The following is a 20,148-nucleotide window of genomic DNA, read 5'->3' on the forward strand; positions in this document are numbered from 1 at the left end:
GAGGGAACACAAGCAGGGGGAGTGGGAGAGGGAGAAGCAGGCTTCCCACTGAGCAGGGAACCCAATGTGGGGCTCGATCTGAGGACCCTGGGATCATGACCTGAGCCGAAGGCAGACGCTTAACGACTGAGCCACCCAGGCGCCCCATCATAATAAGTTTTTTTTAACATGAATCACCTCACATAGTTAAAAATTTTTTTCTGTTGAGAACTTTTAAGAGCTACTGTCAAATATACAATACTGTATTATAGTTATCATGCTGTACAGTACATCCATGGAACTTATTTATCTTATAAATAGAAGTTTGTGCTTTTTGACCAATTTCACCCGTTTCTTCCTCCCTCCATAACCTTGGCAGTCACCAAGGTTCTGTGCTGTTTCTATAAATTTTTTGTTTTTTTAGATTTCACCTGTAAGTGAGATCATACATACTTGTCTTTCGCTGACTTATTTCACTTATATAGGACTTTCCTGAGTATTATGCCACTATTGTTTTGAATTTCTAAGAGGGGACTGAAATTTGCAGGTTTTTTTTTTTTTTTACGGTAATCTCTACTCCCAGTGTGGGGCTTGAACCCAGAACCCCAAGATCAGGAGTTGCACACTCCACCAACTGAGCCAGCCAGGCACCCCCTAATATATGCAGTATTTTTTTAAGGGGGGGTTGCACAGGAAGAGGGAGAGAGAGAATGAGAATCCTAAGCAGGCTCCATGCCCAGCACATGAGTCTGACGTGGGGCTCAATCTCACAACCCTGAGAAATCATGAGTCTGATGCTTAACTGACTGAGCTACCTAAGCACCCCAATGTGCATTATTTATTTTAGAGAGTGTGTGTGTGCGTGCTCAAGCGTGAGGAGGGGCAGAGGGAGAGGGAGTAAGAAAATCCCAAATGGACTCCCTGCTGAGTGCAGAGCCCAACGCAGGGCTCGATTTCATGACCCTAGATCATGACCTGAGCTGAAATCAAGAGTTCGGACGCTCAGCCTGAGCCACCCAGGCGCACCTGCAGTATTCTTAAAACTCATTTCACTATGGTGAACTTAATGTTGAGGTAGATTAAAAAAAAAAGGTTTTTTTCAGACTTGATTCTCATCTTCAAGGTGTACATGTGTATTTCCTAACTTTAAATAAGTTAATTTTACATTTTGAGTTAGTTTTGAGTGGTCATTTTTAATTTCTAGAGATTTCAAAGCATTAGCTTGATTTGATCTTGATTTTGTTTTATAGCCAGCTGTTGCACTGCCTACAAGCCTTAGCCTGTCTACTCCTCAGCCTGCAGCACAGATAACTGTATCGTATCCAACACCAAGGTCCAGTCAGCAACAAACTCAGCCTCAGAAACAGCGTGTTTTTACAGGAGTGGTTACAAAACTACATGATACATTTGGATTTGTGGATGAAGATGTATTCTTTCAGCTTAGGTAACTTAATTAGGTGTTGGCAAATGCCTTCTTGTATTTAGCCTGAAATATATTGATAAGACCTAATTGTGGCATAGGATTGTGGTTTAGTTATTTTTTGTTTTAGTCACCTGGCTTGTATTATATTTGTATCTAGCCTTTTTTTCTGGAGAATATGAGTGAAGATACCTCTGGTTACTTAATAAAATAGTTACGGTGAATTCTTTATACATGTTTTATAGGAGTGAGTTAATTTTTCCAACTCTTCATGGGCAGACTTACAATGAGAATAGAGATTGAAATAGTCATATGCCTTTTAAAATTTAATCTTCTGTTTGACATATCTAATGATGCTATGTACTAAAAAAGCATTTTTTAATTGAAAAATTAACGAGTAGGATTGAACGATTAATGACTGACATATTCAGAATAGTATTTTGTTAGTGTGATGGTGGTTGCATGAAAGATTTTCCTTGGATATTTCAACTGTGTTCCTAGTGAACTGCCTTAGAAAGTACTTTATTTGGGAAATTAAATTTAACTATCATGAGAGTTTTCTAAAAATGGGTCTCCTGTGTTCCATCTGCATTTCTCTTATCACTCCACAGCCCAAAGGAAATCTTACTCTTGGGTTATAGAAGTTAGTACTGTAGAAGGAGGGACACAGTATTGGGAGAATATGAGGTGCAAAGTTATTTCTTCCACTTCAAACCCTGTGTTTTTTAGGGAGGGTGAAACATGATCAGTTCTAAAATAAAATAAGTCTAGGAGGTATATTTACTTTTTAAAAGGGCTTTTTTTAGATTTCCATTTCAGATAGTTTACGTTAGGTAAAATACTACAAGTATAAATTTTTTTTGGAGGAATCTCTTAATTGAATGTATATTTAACTTATTTTCCAGTGCTGTCAAAGGGAAAACCCCCCAAGTGGGTGACAGAGTATTGGTTGAAGCTACATATAATCCCAATATGCCTTTTAAATGGAATGCTCAAAGAATTCAGACGCTACCAAATCAGGTATATAAAATACGGAGTTAGGTGTTATAGAAACTTGGTGATTCAGTTTACTAATTTTCAGAGTTTTTTCTTCCTCTTTAAAATTTTTATTTCTTTATTTTTATTAAGAATCAATCCCAAACTCAACCTTTACTGAAGACTCCTCCTGCTGTACTTCAGCCAATTGCACCACAGACAACGTTTGGTGTTCAGGCTCAGCCCCAACCCCAGTCCCTCCTGCAGGCCCAGATCTCAGCAGCTTCTATTACACCATTATTGCAGACTCAGCCACAGCCTTTATTACAGCAGCCACAGCAGAAAGGTATTACTTGCAGTGTGTCTTTTCTGTTTCAGACTAACACGTAACTTTTACAACTGTAGTTGTTGAAACAACGAGAATATGCTTTTTAAAAAAAGGCAAGGATTTCCAAAATACTTGAAAGGAGGTTTAAGTATCTTGTGCAGACCACTTCTACTTATGTAGCTGTTTGGAAGTATTTTTATTTTATTGCTTTTATAGAAAGACATGCTCTTTGTGAACTTAAATATCAATATTAATCCCCAGTCCCTTTATTGGTATCTTATCTGTAATGGAAGGAAATGTCATATAATCAACATTTTATTTATTATTATTTTTTTAAGATTTATTTATTTAGGGGGGAGGGGAGGACAGGGAGAGAGAGAATCTACGAGCAGACTCCCCGCTGAGCAGGGAGCCCAACATGGGGCTCAATCCCAGGACCCTGAGATAAAGACCTGAGCCAAAATCTAGAGTTGCCCACTTAACCGACTGGGCCAACCAGGTGCCCCTACACATAATATTTTATATATGTGTTGTCTGGTGATAGTACTTTAAATTATCCATTGAATTATAGTGCATGAAATAAATGAGGTGTATTTTACGTTTTCCTTTGCAAATTAATTATTTGACATTCTGGACACTTTTTATTGAAGTGTTAACAAGATAGCCTTGGCTTAACAGAAGCCTACTTTTTTTTTTAAAGATTTTATTTATTTTGAGAGAGTGAGAGAGCAAGCATGAGGGGAGTAGGGAGAGGAAGAAGCAGACTTCCTGCCGAGCAGGGAGCCAGGTGCGGGGCTCGAACCCAGGACCCTGGGATCACGACCTGAGCCGAAGGCAGGCAGTCAGCCAACTGACCCACCAGGCGCCCCAACAAAAACCTAATTAATTGGCTTGTTGTTGTTGTTTTTGGTAGGGTGGTTTTTTTTTTTAATATATATATATTTTAGAGAGAGAGAGCGTGCACAGGAGGAGGGGGAAGAGCAGAGGGGGAGGGAGAGGAGAGAAAGAAACTCAAGCAGATTCCGCCGAGCGTGTAGCCCAGTGTGAGGCTCCATCCCATGACCATGAGATCATGACGTGAGCCAAAATCAAGAGTCAGATGCTTAGTCAGCTGAGCCATGCAGGCACCCCTAATTAGTATTTTTTTTTTTTTTAAGATTTTATTTATTTGACAGAGACAGACACAGCGAGAGAGGGAGCACAAGCAGGGGGGTGGGAGAGGGAGAAGCAGGCTTCCTGCCGAGCAGGGAGCCCGATGCAGGGCTCGATCCCAGGACCCTGGGATCATGACCTGAGCCGAAGGCAGACGCTTAACCGACTGAGCCACCCAGGCGCCCAGCCTAATTAGTATTTTTTAAAAGTATAATTTGTGGCATTTTATCTTTTATTATAACACACTTAAAACAAAATGATTAAAGAGATTACAGTGTAATGAGTTATTAACATCCATGTAATCATTACTTGGGTAAAACTTAGAATTTTGCTAGTTACTCTTTTTTACTGGTTTAACTCTCTAAATATGCATCCTTATAATACAGTTTAAATTTGTCTTTGAATATTACATAGTATTTGATTCCATTTATATAATGTGTTCTGTATAACTTAGCTTTTTTCTTTTTTTTTTTAATTTATATTTTTATTTATCAGGGGGAGAGAGAGAGAGAGCACACAAGCAGGGGTGAGGGGCAGAGGGAGAAATAGATTCCCCGCTGAGCAGGGAGCCCAATGTGGGCTCGATCCCAGGACCCTGGGATCATGACCTCAGCTGAAGGCAGACGCTTAACTAACTGAGCCACCTAGGCACCTGACTTATTTTTTCCCAACATTATGTTCTAAAAGTTTCTCATACTATTTTTTTCTTTTAAAGTTTTTATTTATTTGACAGAGAGACACAGGGAGAGAGGCAACACAAGCAGGGGGAGTGGGATTATGACCCGAGCTGAAGGCAGATGCTTAACGTCTGAGCCACCCAGGCACCCCTCTCATACTAGTTTTTCCATCTGGCTGATTCTTCATTTTCATTATTAGATAATATCACACATACGAATATTGTACAGTTTATCTGTTCTCTGGTAAACGTTAGGATTATTTCTAGTTTTTGGTTTCAGAGAATGCTGTTATAAATGTCCTCTCATATGTGTCCAGGAGCATGTGCCCAGGTTTCTCTAGGACATACATACACCTTCAGGTGGAATTGCAAGGTCTGAGGGTTTGTGTGACTTAAACTTATTAGATAATGCCAGGGTGTTTTCAGTCTACTTGGTTCTTCCAAATATCTGACTGGTAGTCCTGTGATTTCTTTTCTGTTTTTATTTATTTATTTATTTTCTAAAGATTTTAATTATTCATTTGTTAGAGCACAAGCAGGGGAAGCAGCAGGCAGAGGGAGAAGCAGGCTCCAGATGAGCAAGGAGCCCTACATGGGGCTCGATCCCAGGGCCCTGGGATCATGACCTGAGCCGAAGGCAGACCCTTAACTGACTCAGCCACCTAGGCATCCCTCTGTTTGTTTTTAAAGATTTTATTTAGGGGTGCCTGGGTGGCTCAGTTGATTAAGCATCTGCCTTTGGCTTAGGTCATGATCCCAGAGTCCTGGGATCAAGCCCCACATCGGGCTCTTTGCTTAGCTTCTCCCTCTCTGCCTGCTACTCCCCCTGCTCGTGCACTCTCTCTCTGTCAAATAAATAATAAAAACTTTAAAAAAAAAAACAAACACTTAAAAAAAAAATTTCCATTGGCAGCTATGGATTCCTTTTCCTAAGAGTTAGCTGTTTATTTCCTCCCCACAATTTTTATCATGAAAATTTTCAAGCATACAAAAATGTTGAAAGAACAGTAAAGTGATCAGTTATATACTTACAACCTTGTAAAATTGTTAACATTTTACTATGTGTTTTGCCTGCTTACTTGTGTACAAATATATACAGTTTTTGCTTATTCCTTTGAAGTAGTTAGCAGACACTGGGATGTTTCACCCCTATAAACTGAAGCATGTCCTTTCTAAAAGAGACCATTTTTCTTTTCTTTCCTTTCCTTTTTTTTTTTTTTTTAAGATTTCATTTATTTAGGGTGCCTGGGTGGCTCAGATGGTTGGGCGTCTGCCTTCGGCTCAGGGCATGATCCCAGGGTCTTGGGATCGAGTCCCACATTGGTTCCCTGCTCAGCAGGGAGCCTGCTTCTCCCTCTGCCTCTCTCTCTCTGTCTCTTATGAATAAATAAATAAAATCTTTAAAAAAAAATTTGACAAAGAGAGAGGGACAGTGAGAGAGGGGGACACAAGCAAGGGGAGTGGCAGAGGGAGAAGCAGGCTTCCCGTGGAGTAGGGAGCCCGATGTAGGGCTCGATCCCAGGACCCTGGGATCATGACCTGAGCTGAAGGTAGACGCTCAATGACTGAGCCACTTAGGTGCTCCGAGACCATTTTTCTATATAACTACAATCTATTATCACATCTAAGAAAAAGCATTTAAGTATTCTCAGTATATTCAGATCTCCCCATTTGTCTCCCAGAGGTCTTTGAAGGTTGTGTTTTGTTTCCTAAACAAAATGTCAGTCAACTTTTATCCGTTGTGTTTGGTTATGTTATTTTATTTTTTTTATTCTAGAATAGTTACCCACATTTTCTTTTCTTCAAATATTTATTTAAGAGAGAGTGCAGGGGTGGAGGGGGAGCCAGAGGGCAGAAGGAGAGGGAGAGAGAATCCCAAGGCAGACTCCCCACTGGTGGAAAGCCCGAGGCAGGGCCCTATCCCTGGACCCTGGGAGTATGACTGGAGCTGAAATCAAGAGTTGGACACTCAACTGACTGAGCAACCCAGGTGCCCCAGTTTCCCGCTTTTTCTTTCTTCCTTTACAACATTGACTTTTTTAAGAAATTGGGCTAGTTGTCCTGTAGATTCTTTTGGAATGTTGTATAATGGATTTGCCTTTATTCCTTGTGACATTTTTATCTTGTTCCTCTATCTGCCCTATAAACTATGAACCTACTAGAGTAAGTCTAAAGGCTTTGGTAAGGGGCGCCTGGGTGGCTCGGTCAGTTAAGCATCAGTCTTCTGATTTAGGTTTCAGTTCATGATCTCAGGGTTGTTAGATTGAGTCCCCACGTCAGGCTCCTCGCTGGGTGTGGAGCCTGCTTAAGATTTTCTTTCTTCCTCTCTTTCTGCCCCCCACACTCCACCGCCTGGCTCACTTGTGCTCTCTCTCTCTCTCTTTTTTTTTTTTTTTTTTTAAGATTTTATTTATTTGCACGAGAGAGATTGAGAGACAGAGAGCATGAGAGGGGGTAGGGTCAGAGGGAGAAGCAGACTCCCTGCTGAGCAGGGAGCCCGATGTGGGACTCGATCCCAGGACTCCAGGATCATGACCTGAGCCGAAGGCAGTCACTTAACCAACTGAGCCACCCAGGTGCCCTGTGCTCTCTCTCTTAAAAAAAGAAAAAGAAAGGCTTTGGCCAGGACACGTTATAGGTGATGTTTTGTAATTTGTATTGCACATGTCAGATTCTTCCATTAATTGATGCTAAATTTCATAACTAGGTCAGAGTGGAGATCTCTCCATAATAAGGAGTTCTTTTTCTCTGTGGAACCTTTGGATGATAGTTTGGCACCCTGTGAATAACTTGTACAGCAGTCTTTGTACTCTCTGTGGATCAGGGATTTCAAACTACAGCCCTTTGATTTGGTCCATGGCCTGGTTTATATGGTGACTGAGCTATAAATGGCTTTTGCATTTTTAAATGATTACAAAAATATATACAAATATACAAGTGGTGTCTACTATTTGTTGGCCACGAAGCTTAAAACATCAGCCAGCTTTTTCTAGTTGTAAAACTTAACTGGGTAATGCTTTTATTTAAGTCAAAATATTTTTTGTGTGTGTCTTTTAAAGCTGGTTTATTGCAGCCTCCTGTTCGTATAGTTTCACAGCCACAACCAGCACGAAGATTAGATCCACCATCCAGATTTTCAGGAAGGAATGACAGAGGGGATCAAGTGCCTAACAGAAAAGATGACCGAAGGTATTTTTTTTTAAGTGTACTTTTGATGGTGGTGAAGGTGCACACTGTGAATGCATGTGATGCCACGAACTATACATTTAAAAACGGTTAAATGGTGAGTTTGTGTTACACGTACTGTACAACAGTTTTTAAGAAGTTGTTAAAATATATTAGCGAATCTTATATTATCTGTTTTATTAAACTGTTCAATAATGCCAGAAATGTTAGTAATTTTAGAACATTTTGTTTTAAGTCGTGAAAGGGAGAGAGAACGACGTAGATCCAGAGAAAGATCTCCTCAGAGAAAACGTTCCCGGGAGAGATCTCCTCGAAGAGAGAGAGAACGATCACCTCGGAGAGTTCGACGTGTTGTTCCACGTTACACAGTTCAGTTTTCAAAATTTTCCTTAGACTGGTAAGTTCTTTTCCCCTCATTGTTTTATTGAATTACCAGTTTTATAATTTGTCTAATTTAGTAGAATGTTACAGAGATATTTTTCTTACAACTTTCATTCCTGACATTTACTTTATATAGGGCAGAAATGCAGTTTGAAGTAGGAGTGTATTTTCATATATTCATAAAATCATTAAAGATAGTAGTTATTGAAAAAGAGCCCCTTGTGATCAACTTGTGTTTTTTTTTTTATTTGTTTCTTAAAGTTAATCTTTAAGGTCCAGATTTATTGATAACTTTATTAAGTCCACGCGTAGTTCCTTGTGTATGATGAAGTAATAACACAGTAGTGGACCAGTTATTTCAAGTTAGCTGTGACGGTGTGGCATCATAGCAACATAGACCTTCATATACACTCACAGACATATATACATGTATATAAATACATTTTTCAGCCTTTGGAGTCAGAGGTAATAGGCAAGTTGACAAGAATTTCTTAGTTTCACCTGCAAAATGGAAATTTTATCAACTAGTAGAATTACTAAGGTTAAATTGAGATTGTGTATCTAAAGCACTTAATCCAGTCTGTGGCAGTTGTAGATACTCCATAATTAATGGTGGTGGTGGGATGTCATGGCCAGGTAATAACTACAAAGTTTTAATTCATAAAAACGCAAATTGGTCAAATGACTGATTTAGTCTAAGGGGAAGGAGGAATTATCTAAAGGCCCTGGGATGGGACTGGCAATTGAATATAAGATAAATTAACAAATGGAGAAAACAAATTGACAATAAAATAAAAATGAATCATTAAAAGCAGTGTTTAAAGCTGTTTAGCATAGGAACAAATAACTGTGTGCGCTTCAGTCTCCTGAGGAAATATTACTGTGTTTCAACAAAGAATAATAATATTGATAATACTGACCTGTCAGAAATTTAAATTTCTATATATTCAGTTCTAGGTTGAGTAAAACAGTGTAAACTTAAACTACTCAATGCCAAAAAAAATCTTGCTTAGGAACTTTGCTTAATTGTTAGATAGTTCATGTTCATTTAGTCACGTGGTCAAATGAGCCACTATTCTTAATTTGTACTACTTTTCTTGTTACTCCTATTTACTTTTATCTAGATTGCATATATCAGAGAAACTTATTAGAACCAAAAACACTTCTCCAGTCCCAAATATATTAAATAGAGCAGCTCTGCTCTACTTTTGGGGAGAATTGTGATGAATAGGATATAAATTCAATAGCTATCTCTCTCCTTCCAGGTTAGACCTTCATAGTTTCATTTCATCACTTTGAAATAAATTCCTAGAACATCAAATCAACCCATTACAAATAAAAATCATTTGAAATTACTATACCTTTTCTCATCTATAGTTGTGGAAATCAAGATTGTTTTATAGTAATGTGATTATAAGATACTGTACGCCAAGAAATGACTCACTTGTACATCCTTTGTTTTATTGTAGATTAAAATCCTACAGGGTAAAACACAACTTCAAAAATTCTAGTGATGGAAAACTAAGAAACTGTTATACATACTGTCTATTTGAAACACTTCTTAAAAAACTCAAATACGTATTTTTCAAATTTTCCTTATTTTGACAGCAGAATTTTATCCAAATAATGTATACTTATGTTAGCAACCATACCTGATGACAAGTTTGTCACTATATGTTTGTTATTTTTAGGCTTCAAATAAAAAGATACCCCTACAAATATATTAGGTCATAATTTATACCTTGTCTTCAGTTGTCTTTCAAAAAGACAGTGAAAAGAAAAATAATAAAAAAGATAATGTAGTTATCTTTTCATCTTACAAATTGTTGTTTTCCACTTTTTGTTATGCTTTTAATAGAAATCCTTTGTTCTTTTACCAGATTGATTTACCTTTGGGTTCCTTTCCTTTAAAAGCTCTGCTTCTTAGGAAAAAGGAAAGCATCCTTTAAAACAATCAGTATGTCAGATTTAAAAGGCAAGAAACTTACCCTCTTTACGTAATAATCCATCAGGTATGGATCGTAATCATTAACAGAGAGAGGTATGGAGGTGTTAGATAATCAAAAAACATTTAGATTTAGCTTTCATGTGGATTTTTGTGCTTAATTTTGAATGTAAATATGCTTGATATAGGGTCTTACTATAAAATGAAGATTTTTTTTTTTACATTATATGAACCTAATTGAGGAGTACTCATCATTTGGTATCAATCTTGTCCCTTCTTTGTATCCATTCTATATGAATTATAATTTTGTAAAAAATTCGTAGTTTCAGCTGAGGTAGAACTGCTTTTTGTTCATATCTTCTCTGGAGCTGGCATTGAAGTTATTTCAGAGGGTCTCTAACGTATTTCAAGCTACACAGAAAACGCAAAGAAATGAAGGTAACACTTAGGTACCAGTTATTTATTTAAAGCTCTAAGTAGACAAATTTGAAAGTGAGGTTTCATATGGCTCTTTGCAAATCTATAGCTCATTAATAATTGACTCTGACCATTCTCAGCTGGCTTTTAACCACGTCAGCTTATATATTTAGATGTGGAATGGAGTGAATGTTTATATAATCTTTGATATTAAGGCTATTTATTCACTTACTTATGTCTGTTTTTCAGTCCTAGTTGTGACATGATGGAACTAAGGCGCCGTTATCAGAATTTATATATACCTAGTGACTTTTTTGATGCTCAGTTTACATGGGTGGATGCTTTCCCTTTGTCAAGACCATTTCAGCTGGGAAATTACTGCAATTTCTATGTAATGCACAGAGAAGTAGAGTCCTTAGAAAAAAATATGGCTATTCTTGATCCACCAGATGCTGACCATTTATACAGTGCAAAGGTTTGTATTCTGTGATATATAGCTAAAATTTCTGAGCAGTTATTCATATTAAGAGTGTATGTGGAATTAATCTCCTGGAAGTGGTTATGTTTAAGACCTGAATAGCTTTTTTTTTTTTCCTTGTCTGCCTGATTCTGTTTTGGTTATTTAAGTAATTTAATTTAACCTCTTTGTCTTATCTCTTAAGCTGTAAAATTCATGGTTATTGTTTTAACATTTTGAAACTCATAAACGTGAAGATGAAGTTGATTTTATTGAATAGCTTTTTGGAATGTTCTGTGACTTCTGGTAGCCTCAGATAAAACGTAATGTTGGTGAATTCCCTATATGTTAGCCTTCAGGGTAACATTCAATATATTGCTTATGGTCGGATAGTTTTTGGCTATTATAGAACAGATTGATCAAAAAGCATTTCTTGACAAGTTAAAATTCTATCATTATAAAGTATCTAATACCATTTCTGCTGTAGCATTTTACTTTCCATTTTTGTAAAAAAATTTTGGATATCTAATATGTAAGGATAATTAGTAGTGCTTCTCATTTTTTTACATTACTTTAGACTTTTGACAGGATTGAATTATTTGACTATAATAGGTAATGCTGATGGCTAGTCCTAGTATGGAAGATTTGTATCATAAGTCATGTGCTCTTGCTGAAGACCCACAAGAACTTCGAGATGGATTTCAGCATCCTGCTAGACTTGTTAAGGTAAAATGAAACACTTATTTTAACTTCAGGTATATATTTGCTTTGCTTAGTTCTAACTCTGTGTGTGTGTGTACATATGTATATAAAATACATATATATATAATATACAAAATTAAAAATACTACATTTTTAACTTATTAACAACTAATTTTTGTATTATTAAGGCACTCAAAATTTAATGATGAAGATTTTCTTTCAGTGAAGATTATGGCTATATTTTATTTGTATGTCACTAGTTCAGCTGTCATTTTGGTATTTTATGCTCGTAGGATAGTAAAATTTTAGTGGTATTGGATTTAGTATATTTTTGGATTCTTTTAAAGTGTGAATTATAGCTTGTTTCTTTAAAAAAATTCTTTATCTGAAGAAATATTTTAGAAGGATGAGTTATGATGTGTAAATCCTATTCCATTGCTGAAATGCAGTGTGGAACACGATGAACTGAACTCTTCCTTGACTGACAGATACCAGAGGTAGTAAAAATGATATTGGAAAGGTTTGTCCCTTTCCTTTTCAAGTATTTTATTTGTAATTTGACAAGTTGCATAACACATGTAAATGATTCTTTGTTTTGAATTAGTTTTTAGTGGGCATGAAAGGCAAGGATGAAGCCATGGCCATTGGAGGTCACTGGTCTCCTTCGTTGGATGGACCAGACCCAGAAAAAGACCCCTCTGTGTTGATTAAGACTGCTATTCGTTGTTGTAAGGCTCTGACAGGCATTGATCTAAGTGTATGCACACAATGGTAAGTACCAATTCATTTCTTGATTAGAAATGTTTTTTCATAGTTTATATAGATGTTCTTATCTGTCAGCCTCCCCTCCCCCCTTATTTTAGCAACCTTGATCATGCAGGTAATCTCAAAGGAAAATCCCCATTTGTAGCAAAAGTTTATTTGGTGCCAAAAATGTTTGGGGGAAAAAGGATTTAAGAACTAATCAAAATAAACTGAACATTACTTAAATGTTTTGTTATGCTTTACTTCGGAAGTTGGATGTATGTTGAAAATATTTTTCATTTCATGCATAGCTGGAGAAGATCGTCAAGAGAGAACTTCATTTCATTATAATTCTTTTGTTATAAAATGATGTAGGTGCTGATTATTTTTGTTCAGCCATATTTTCTCTTGAGGCTTATTTGTCTTGTGTATTTTAGTGTATTTCTTGTGACTTAATTGAGAATATTCTTTTTTTAGCACATGAAATCTGAACAGCTATCCAGCTTCTTCAGGTATTCTCTAAAATATGGGTAGCTCTATAATCAAACTTGAAAATGCCTTGGGGAACATATTCTTTTAACCATAAAATATTGTACAAATGTACCAAAAGAGGAACTATGGCTTCTATAATTTTTTTTTCTTTAGACCAACCTCAAGTTCTTGCAGCAAAATTTCTTTACTTGATGTGCTACAAGTGAACTAGGGTCTTTAAAATGTATTTTAGAATTTTTTTTCCAACATGCTTCTTCCCTTGCAACAGGTACCGTTTTGCAGAGATTCGCTACCATCGCCCTGAGGAGACCCACAAGGGGCGTACAGTTCCAGCTCATGTGGAGACAGTGGTTTTATTTTTCCCGGATGTTTGGCATTGCCTTCCCACCCGCTCAGAGTGGGAAACCCTCTCCCGAGGATACAAGCAGCAGCTGGTCGAGAAGCTTCAGGGTGAACGCAAGGAGGCTGATGGAGAACAGGCACTGAACGCTAATCCCTTTTTCTATTTCCGCTTCTCACAGGCACAGGAACACAGGCACAAATGCACACCACACACTACATAACAAACACACATGGAGGAACATAACTGGTAACAGCGACTGGTAATCCAGCTTTCAGCAGTATAGTTGTATTTTCTTTTCTTTAAAAAAAAAATCTGTCTAGTATGCTAACTTTAAGAGTGCTGAGACCTCAAAGGAAAATAAGTTGTGCTTAAATTGCACAGAATTTTGTTTTTATCATAGGTCTAGTTGCTGGAATCTGGGACCAGTTGTTGAGCAAGATTCAGTATTAAGCCATTTTAAACATTTTGCCATTTTCTAAAATTTAAAAAATTTTCTCTTTCACGGTCATCAGTTCTAGTCATGGATATTTGAAATTGGACAACCACAAGTCTGAGAGATTTGACATTTCAGGCTATGTGGCATCGTCTTTGGTACATTTGAAAGGTCTGACTAAATCAGTCTTAACTTTGGGTGGCTTGAAAATTGGGGCAAGATCACACACTGTGTGGTTAGTGGAGACCGGCAGTGTTTGTGCATCCCTGATATCCTTTGTGTTGTAATTTATCACCCTTTTGTGTTTCACAGATCTGGCTTTGATTGGCTGATGAGTGTCTTTGTGATCAGTTAAAAGTGGTAGAATGTATGTACGTGGAATTGCCTAAATAATAACTTTAGGAGAAGACAATCTGAAACATTTGTGACCTTGCACAGATCAGCAACAGACTTTTAAAAATAAATTACTTTTATTTTAAGGTTTCAGAATAGTAATTATGTTCTTAACTTTGTATATCAGGATGAAGAAGAGAAAGATGATGGTGAAGCTAAAGAAATTTCTACTCCCACCCATTGGTCTAAACTTGATCCAAAGACAATGAAGGTAACTTTGAAATTTGAAATCTCTGACAAGAATAGAGAATGAGATCCGTGTTTTATCATAAAAAAACCACTAAAAATAAAGTCAACTGAATAAATATTCTGTATTTATACATGTGTGTATAATTATTAAATAAAGGTTGACTTCATAAATCAGTGCAGCCTATATCTGTCGAGTGTAATATACAAGTGCATGTAGTGTGAGTAGCATCATTTTTTGATTGGGGAACTGAGCAAGAAGGCAGAATTTCTGCACTTAAGTAATTTAAATTCAAGGAAAAGGGAAGAAACAGGAAAAAGATTATCAAGATTACTTTAGTTTTTGAAATAATATTTAAAAAGTAGGTTGATACACATCTGAACTGGGAAAGAATAATTTAAAAGCCTCTTTTGAAAATCATTGGTTAAGCTGTACTAGTTTTTCTTTGGTCCCCAATGTCTTTGGACTGATTATCATTCTATACTTTTTCGTTTCTGGGCTTATAATGTGAATGTAGATCCATAGAATTCTACGTGTGTACATTCTACATAGATCAGAAGATCACAAGCTTTTGCAGCCTGTTACTTTTAACACATAAAAGCTGACCTTTTGGTTAACTTTTGTTAGCAAAAAACCCGTTTTCTTCCTTCTTATGAAACTGTAGTTTTTTAACCCACATTGCTTTTTTTTTAGTAAGTAGAGAATGTATATCATAAGAAGATTAAGCCTGCATCCCAGGACTTTTCAAACTGATGGCTTTGCCATTAAGTTTCTTATTTTAAAACTTGTATTTCTTTGGGTTATAAATACAATGTGTGCTTATTTTAAAAACTGGTACATACATAGAAAAATAGAAGATAAAAGTTACTCAAGTCTGTAACTCAAACACAACCACTGTTAAAATTTTAGTGTATTTTTTCCATTATTTTTTCTGTGTACAAGCTTTATGATTGGTTGGTTGGTTGGTTCTGATCATGTATAAAACATTGGCAGTCTCATCCTTTTCAATTAATATTGGTGTTTCCCATGTAATTATTTTTAAATGTTCTGTATTCCTCTCATCTAGTTGATGTGGTATTATTATCTTTTGTTGGATATTTAGATTCTTCACATTTTTGAGGAAGGAACTGTTACAAGAAATATGTAAAGGTTTTGTTTTGTTTTGTTTTCCAGTGTGTTTAGAATATTTCTTTAGGGTGAACTGCCATAAATTAGAATTTCTGTGTCAAAGAGCATTAATGGTTTTTAAAGCATCTTAAAACATGTTACAGATTATTTTCCAAAAATATTCTATCAGTTTGCATTTTCACAAACATGTTCTGAGCTGTACAAGTGTATTTTTCACCAACATTTTAAAAAACCAGATGAAAGATAATTGCATAGTTTGTTCCCTATTTCAATATCCCATTTTCTTTTTCTGTGTTTTTATGCTCTGTATATTTAGGTAAATGATCTCCGAAAAGAATTGGAAAGTCGAGCTCTTAGTTCTAAAGGATTAAAATCCCAGTTAATAGCCCGGTTGACAAAACAGCTTAAAGTAGAAGAGCAAAAAGAAGAACAAAAGGAATTAGAGAAATCAGAAAAAGAAGAGGAAGAGGAGGATGATAGGAAATCTGAAGATGATAAAGAGGTATATACTATTAAATATAATATTGGTTTATAGAGAGTTCTTGAAATATGTTTGTGTATACTTTTATTAAGATAAAACTATAGGGGCCCCTTCCCCCTGCTTGCTCACTCTCTCTCTCTAAAATAAATCTTTTTTTTTTTTTAAGATATAACTACATAACTCTAAGATTCAACCAGTTTTGCAAGTTTGACAAATGCATATAGTTGTGCAGCCACCACCACAATTAAGATATAAAACAGGTCTGCCACCCCCTAAACATCCCCTGTATCCCTCTGTAAGCATTTTCCTCTCTCCATGTGTACCTTCTGCCTCCCAGACCAGCCTCTGGGAGCCACTGACCTGTTTCCTGTAGTTTTGCCAATTCAAGTATATAATGTAAATGGAACCATACAACCTGTTGAGTCTGACCTCTTCAACTCAGCATAATGCATTAGAGATTCACCCATTTTGTTGTATATATCACGAATTTTTTCCTTTTTTTTTTTTTTTAAGCTTTTAGAGAGGGTGGGGAGGGGCGGTAACGGGCGAGGGGTAAAGGGAGAGAGAATTCCAATCAGACTCCGTGCTGAGCTCAGAGCCTGTCTTAGGGCCCCTATCCCATGACCCTGAGACTATGACCTGAGGAGAAATCAAGAGTTGGATGCCCAGTCGACTGAGCCAGCCAGGTGCCCACTAATTTGTTCCTTTTTATTCCTTAATAACATTCCATAGTATCAATGTATCAGTTTATTAGTTTTCCACCTGAGAGACACTTGAGTTGTTTCCAAGTCATGTATTTTTAATCTTCCCCTTTAAAAATGAATAATTATTCATGTGTTTGGGGTGCCTGGCTGGCTCAGTCATTAGAGCATGCGACTCTTGATCTTGGGGTCATGGGTTCAAGCCCAATATTGGGCATAGAGTTTACTTAAAAAAATTACTCCTATATCTTAGATATAGAAAATGAGATAAAATTTGATTGACCGAGCCATTAAGTTCAGAGATTGAGTTCTAGTGAAGTGCTTATTCCAGAATTTTGCTGCTTCTACAGCTATGTGTTTGATTGCACTTCAGTCCTTAAGACTCTGAGACTATAGACTTATGCCCTTAAAATAATTCCTGCATGCATAAGCCTGTCATTTGTTTTCTGAATTTGAAATACAGGAATATAAGAAGCATGTTAGAATACCAGTAATTGGAGAAACCAACATTATGTGTTTCCTAATGTGATGCATTGTGGAGGGTACATCATTATTTATGAAGTATTCTTGCCAAACGTGTTTTACCTTAATCTAATTATGAGGGAACAATCAGATAAATTTAGAATGTGAAAACTTCTGCAGAGCAGCTTGTCTGAACTTTTCAAAAAAAGGTCTATATAATGAGAGACTAAAGAAGAAAAATGATATATAGTAAAAGAGTTTAGCGAGGCGTGACAACTGAATGCGCTGAGTGTGAAACTTGACAGGTCCTGAATAGGGGGGAAGAAAAAAGCCATAAAGAGTAGTTTGGGAATAACTGGAGATATTTGATTATGGATGTGATATTAGATAATATTGAAGCAGTGCTAAATTTCTTGGATGTGATGTTTTTGTGATAATGTGGAATTGCCTTGTTATTCCGAGGTGCATTGATTTGTGATTTCTTATTCAGTAGATTATAAATATTTACCTTGATAGTGAAATTGTCTCACTTGGCCAGTGGGAGCCCTGTCGAGTTGGCTTCTATGTCCTTTGACACGTTCTCATCATATTTTGAGGACTTACTTTGCAGCACAAAACAATGTTGCACTCTCACTGTGTACTATCCCTGCCCTGGTTCTGGAATCAGCCATTTTCCCAGGAAGCCCTGATACTTTTTAGTGAAGAATGGTAATGATATTTAGAAGCCAAGACCTATTCATTGGTATCATTGTTGTGCTGCTGTCAACCCCTGTCAGTGAACAGTTTTGGTAGATACATATTCGTTTATACTTACGTTTACCTATGTGTATACGTATTTGCATCTGTATTTGTTAGTATATATTGTGTGTATTGAATGTCGTAAGTTTATGCTAGTATCTCCAATTCTATTCCCAACATCAGAGTTCATTTCAGTTTCTTCCTTTCCATATATTTAATTCTTTTGTCCAATAATGAGAAACAGCTTCCATTGTACTTAATAATTATTTACTTACTTGCTCAGTTGTCTGTCGCATTCCCTTTCCTATCTGGATACCCTCTTTACTTTGGTCTGATTTCCTACCCTGTATTCTGTCTTTATATGGATGCCCTCCTTACTCTATTTGGGTTTTAATACCTGGTAACTGGGCAGCTCATCTGCTCTGGGCATTGTAGCTCTACCTCTCTGTCAGCCTCCGTCCCCTGTGTAGACACTTGCTTTGCATGGAGGAGTTGCTTTAGAATTGAATTGTTATGAACAGAAGGAGTAGATAGAGAAGGCAAAGAAGAGCTGGTTTTCACTTTTTGATGTTAACAGCCAGTGGGGTTGAAAACTGGTGATAATTCTTACCATTTTGTTTTCACATATTTTCCTCTTCTGCTATTTGATTACGTAGTGGTATAGTTTTACCTATTTGTAAATTCATATAGACGAAGGCAGGATCAGTGCTTGATTTCGTTTCATTTTTTTAAAATATAGAATGCGGGGCACCTGGGTGGCTTAGTCGTTAAGCGTCTGCCTTCGGCTCGGGTCATGATCTCCAGGGTTCTGGGATCAAGCTCCGCATCGGGCTCCCTGTTCCGTGAGAAGCCTGCTTCTCCCTCTCCTACTCCCCCTGGTTGTGTTCCCTCTCTCGCTGTGTCTCTCTTTCAAATAAATAAATAAATAAAATATAGAATGCTTCTTAAATATGAGTCATCCTTGTGCAAGGCCCATGCTAATCTTTTTCATATTGGTCTAATTTTATTACATGTGCTGCTGAAGCAAGCACTGTTTTCCTTTATTTTATCCAGCTTTCAAGATACTGAATTGGTTCCCTATCATCTTCTGATGGTTACCTGTTTGGTTTGTGTGTGTGTGTGTGTTTAAAGATTTTTATTTATTTATTTGACAGAGACACAGCGAGAGAGGGAACACAAGCACGGGGAGTGGGAGAGGGAGAAGCAGACTCCCCACTAAACAGGGAGCCCGATGCAGGGCTCAATCCCAGGACCCTGAGACCATGACCTGAGCCGAAGGCAGACGCTTAACGACTGAGCCACCGAGGCACCCCTACCTGTTTGTTTTTAAACGTTATTGTTGGGGTGCCTGGGTGGCTTAGTCGGGTGAGTTTCTTCCTTTAGCTCAGGTCATAATCCCAAGGTCTTAGGATTGAGCCCTGCATCGGTTCCCCTGCTCAGCGAGGAGCCTGCTTCTCTTTTTCCCTCCGCCCCTCCCCCTGCTTGTGCTTTCTCTCTCAAATAAATAAAATCTTTTAAAAAAAATAAACATCATTATGAATTTATAGATTTATTATTTTAAGATTTTTTTATTAGCACAAACAGGGAGAGTGGCAGGGGGAGAGGGAGAAGCAGACTGAGCAGGGACCCTGATGTAGGTCTTTGATCCCAAAACCCTGGGATCATGAACTGAGCTGAAGGCAAGATGTTCAACCGACTGAGCCACCCAGGCTCCCCGAATTTGTAGATTTAAACACATTTTATGGGTTTCAGTTCATTGTAATTCTTATCCTTATTGAAGCTCAAATTGTCTTTTTTTGTCCAGTGAGTAGGAACATATATATAGATACACAACACTAATGTAGAACTAATAGTATACCACTAATGTTATTGCTCAAATTTGTTTAAAATTATTTTTGCATTTCCTTTTTTTTTTTTTATTTTAATTTCTTTATTTGAGAGAGAGTGAGTACAAGTGGGCAGAGGGTCAGAGGAAGAGGGAGAAACAACTCACTGCTGAGCAGGGAGCCCGGTGAGGGACTCGATCCCAGGACTCTGGTATCGTGACCTGAGCCGAAGGCAGACACTTAACTGACTGAGCCACCCAGGCGCCCCTATTTTTGCATTTCCTATTGTCATTTTCTCCCCATTGTTTTTATGTTGTACTATAAGTACATCATCCTAACGTGTAGCATTACATATCATACTCTTTTAATTCTCATTTAGTGTTTGTCCTACAGTTACCGTATCTAATGCTCACCAGTAGTCCTTTTGTCATTGTCTCTGAAGCTCATCTCTAGGAGATTCCTCAGAGCTCATGTATGTTCATAACAGTTTGACTATACTATACTTAAAAGTCAGTTTTGCCACCTTTTGCCTGCCAATACTTGGTGTAAAAAAGAATCCTTCATCCCCACTATATACAACTTTGGGTGTTATTACCAAAGGC

General features: G+C 37.2%; 1 protein-coding gene and 2 non-coding genes across 7 annotated transcripts in view; 2 read left to right on the forward strand and 1 right to left on the reverse strand.

The window, feature by feature from the left end:
- Positions 1 to 20,148, forward strand: part of CCAR1 (cell division cycle and apoptosis regulator 1) — a 102,735-nt gene that overhangs the window by 61,850 nt on the left and 20,737 nt on the right. For all 5 annotated transcript variants that reach the window (XM_032423538.1, XM_032423535.1, XM_032423539.1 and 2 more), the window contains 11 exons: positions 1,230 to 1,423; positions 2,305 to 2,419; positions 2,528 to 2,720; positions 7,590 to 7,719; positions 7,952 to 8,113; positions 10,709 to 10,934; positions 11,529 to 11,642; positions 12,223 to 12,389; positions 13,123 to 13,333; positions 14,151 to 14,234; positions 15,655 to 15,840. In XM_032423538.1, the coding sequence (XP_032279429.1) occupies positions 1,230 to 1,423; positions 2,305 to 2,419; positions 2,528 to 2,720; positions 7,590 to 7,719; positions 7,952 to 8,113; positions 10,709 to 10,934; positions 11,529 to 11,642; positions 12,223 to 12,389; positions 13,123 to 13,333; positions 14,151 to 14,234; positions 15,655 to 15,840 (1,782 nt within the window). The remainder of the gene's footprint in view (positions 1 to 1,229; positions 1,424 to 2,304; positions 2,420 to 2,527; positions 2,721 to 7,589; positions 7,720 to 7,951; positions 8,114 to 10,708; positions 10,935 to 11,528; positions 11,643 to 12,222; positions 12,390 to 13,122; positions 13,334 to 14,150; positions 14,235 to 15,654; positions 15,841 to 20,148) is intronic.
- On the forward strand, positions 12,027 to 12,091 carry LOC116644440. Its single transcript, XR_004301756.1, has one exon. It is a non-coding gene; the product is annotated as a small nucleolar RNA SNORD98 (small nucleolar RNA).
- LOC116644431 lies at positions 18,647 to 18,751 on the reverse strand. The gene has a single exon (XR_004301749.1). It is a non-coding gene; the product is annotated as a U6 spliceosomal RNA (small nuclear RNA).

The sequence above is a fragment of the Phoca vitulina genome, unplaced genomic scaffold (genome assembly GCF_004348235.1).
Source record: "Phoca vitulina isolate PV1807 unplaced genomic scaffold, GSC_HSeal_1.0 scaffold29, whole genome shotgun sequence".
In the NCBI taxonomy this organism is placed as follows: Eukaryota; Metazoa; Chordata; class Mammalia; order Carnivora; family Phocidae; genus Phoca; species Phoca vitulina.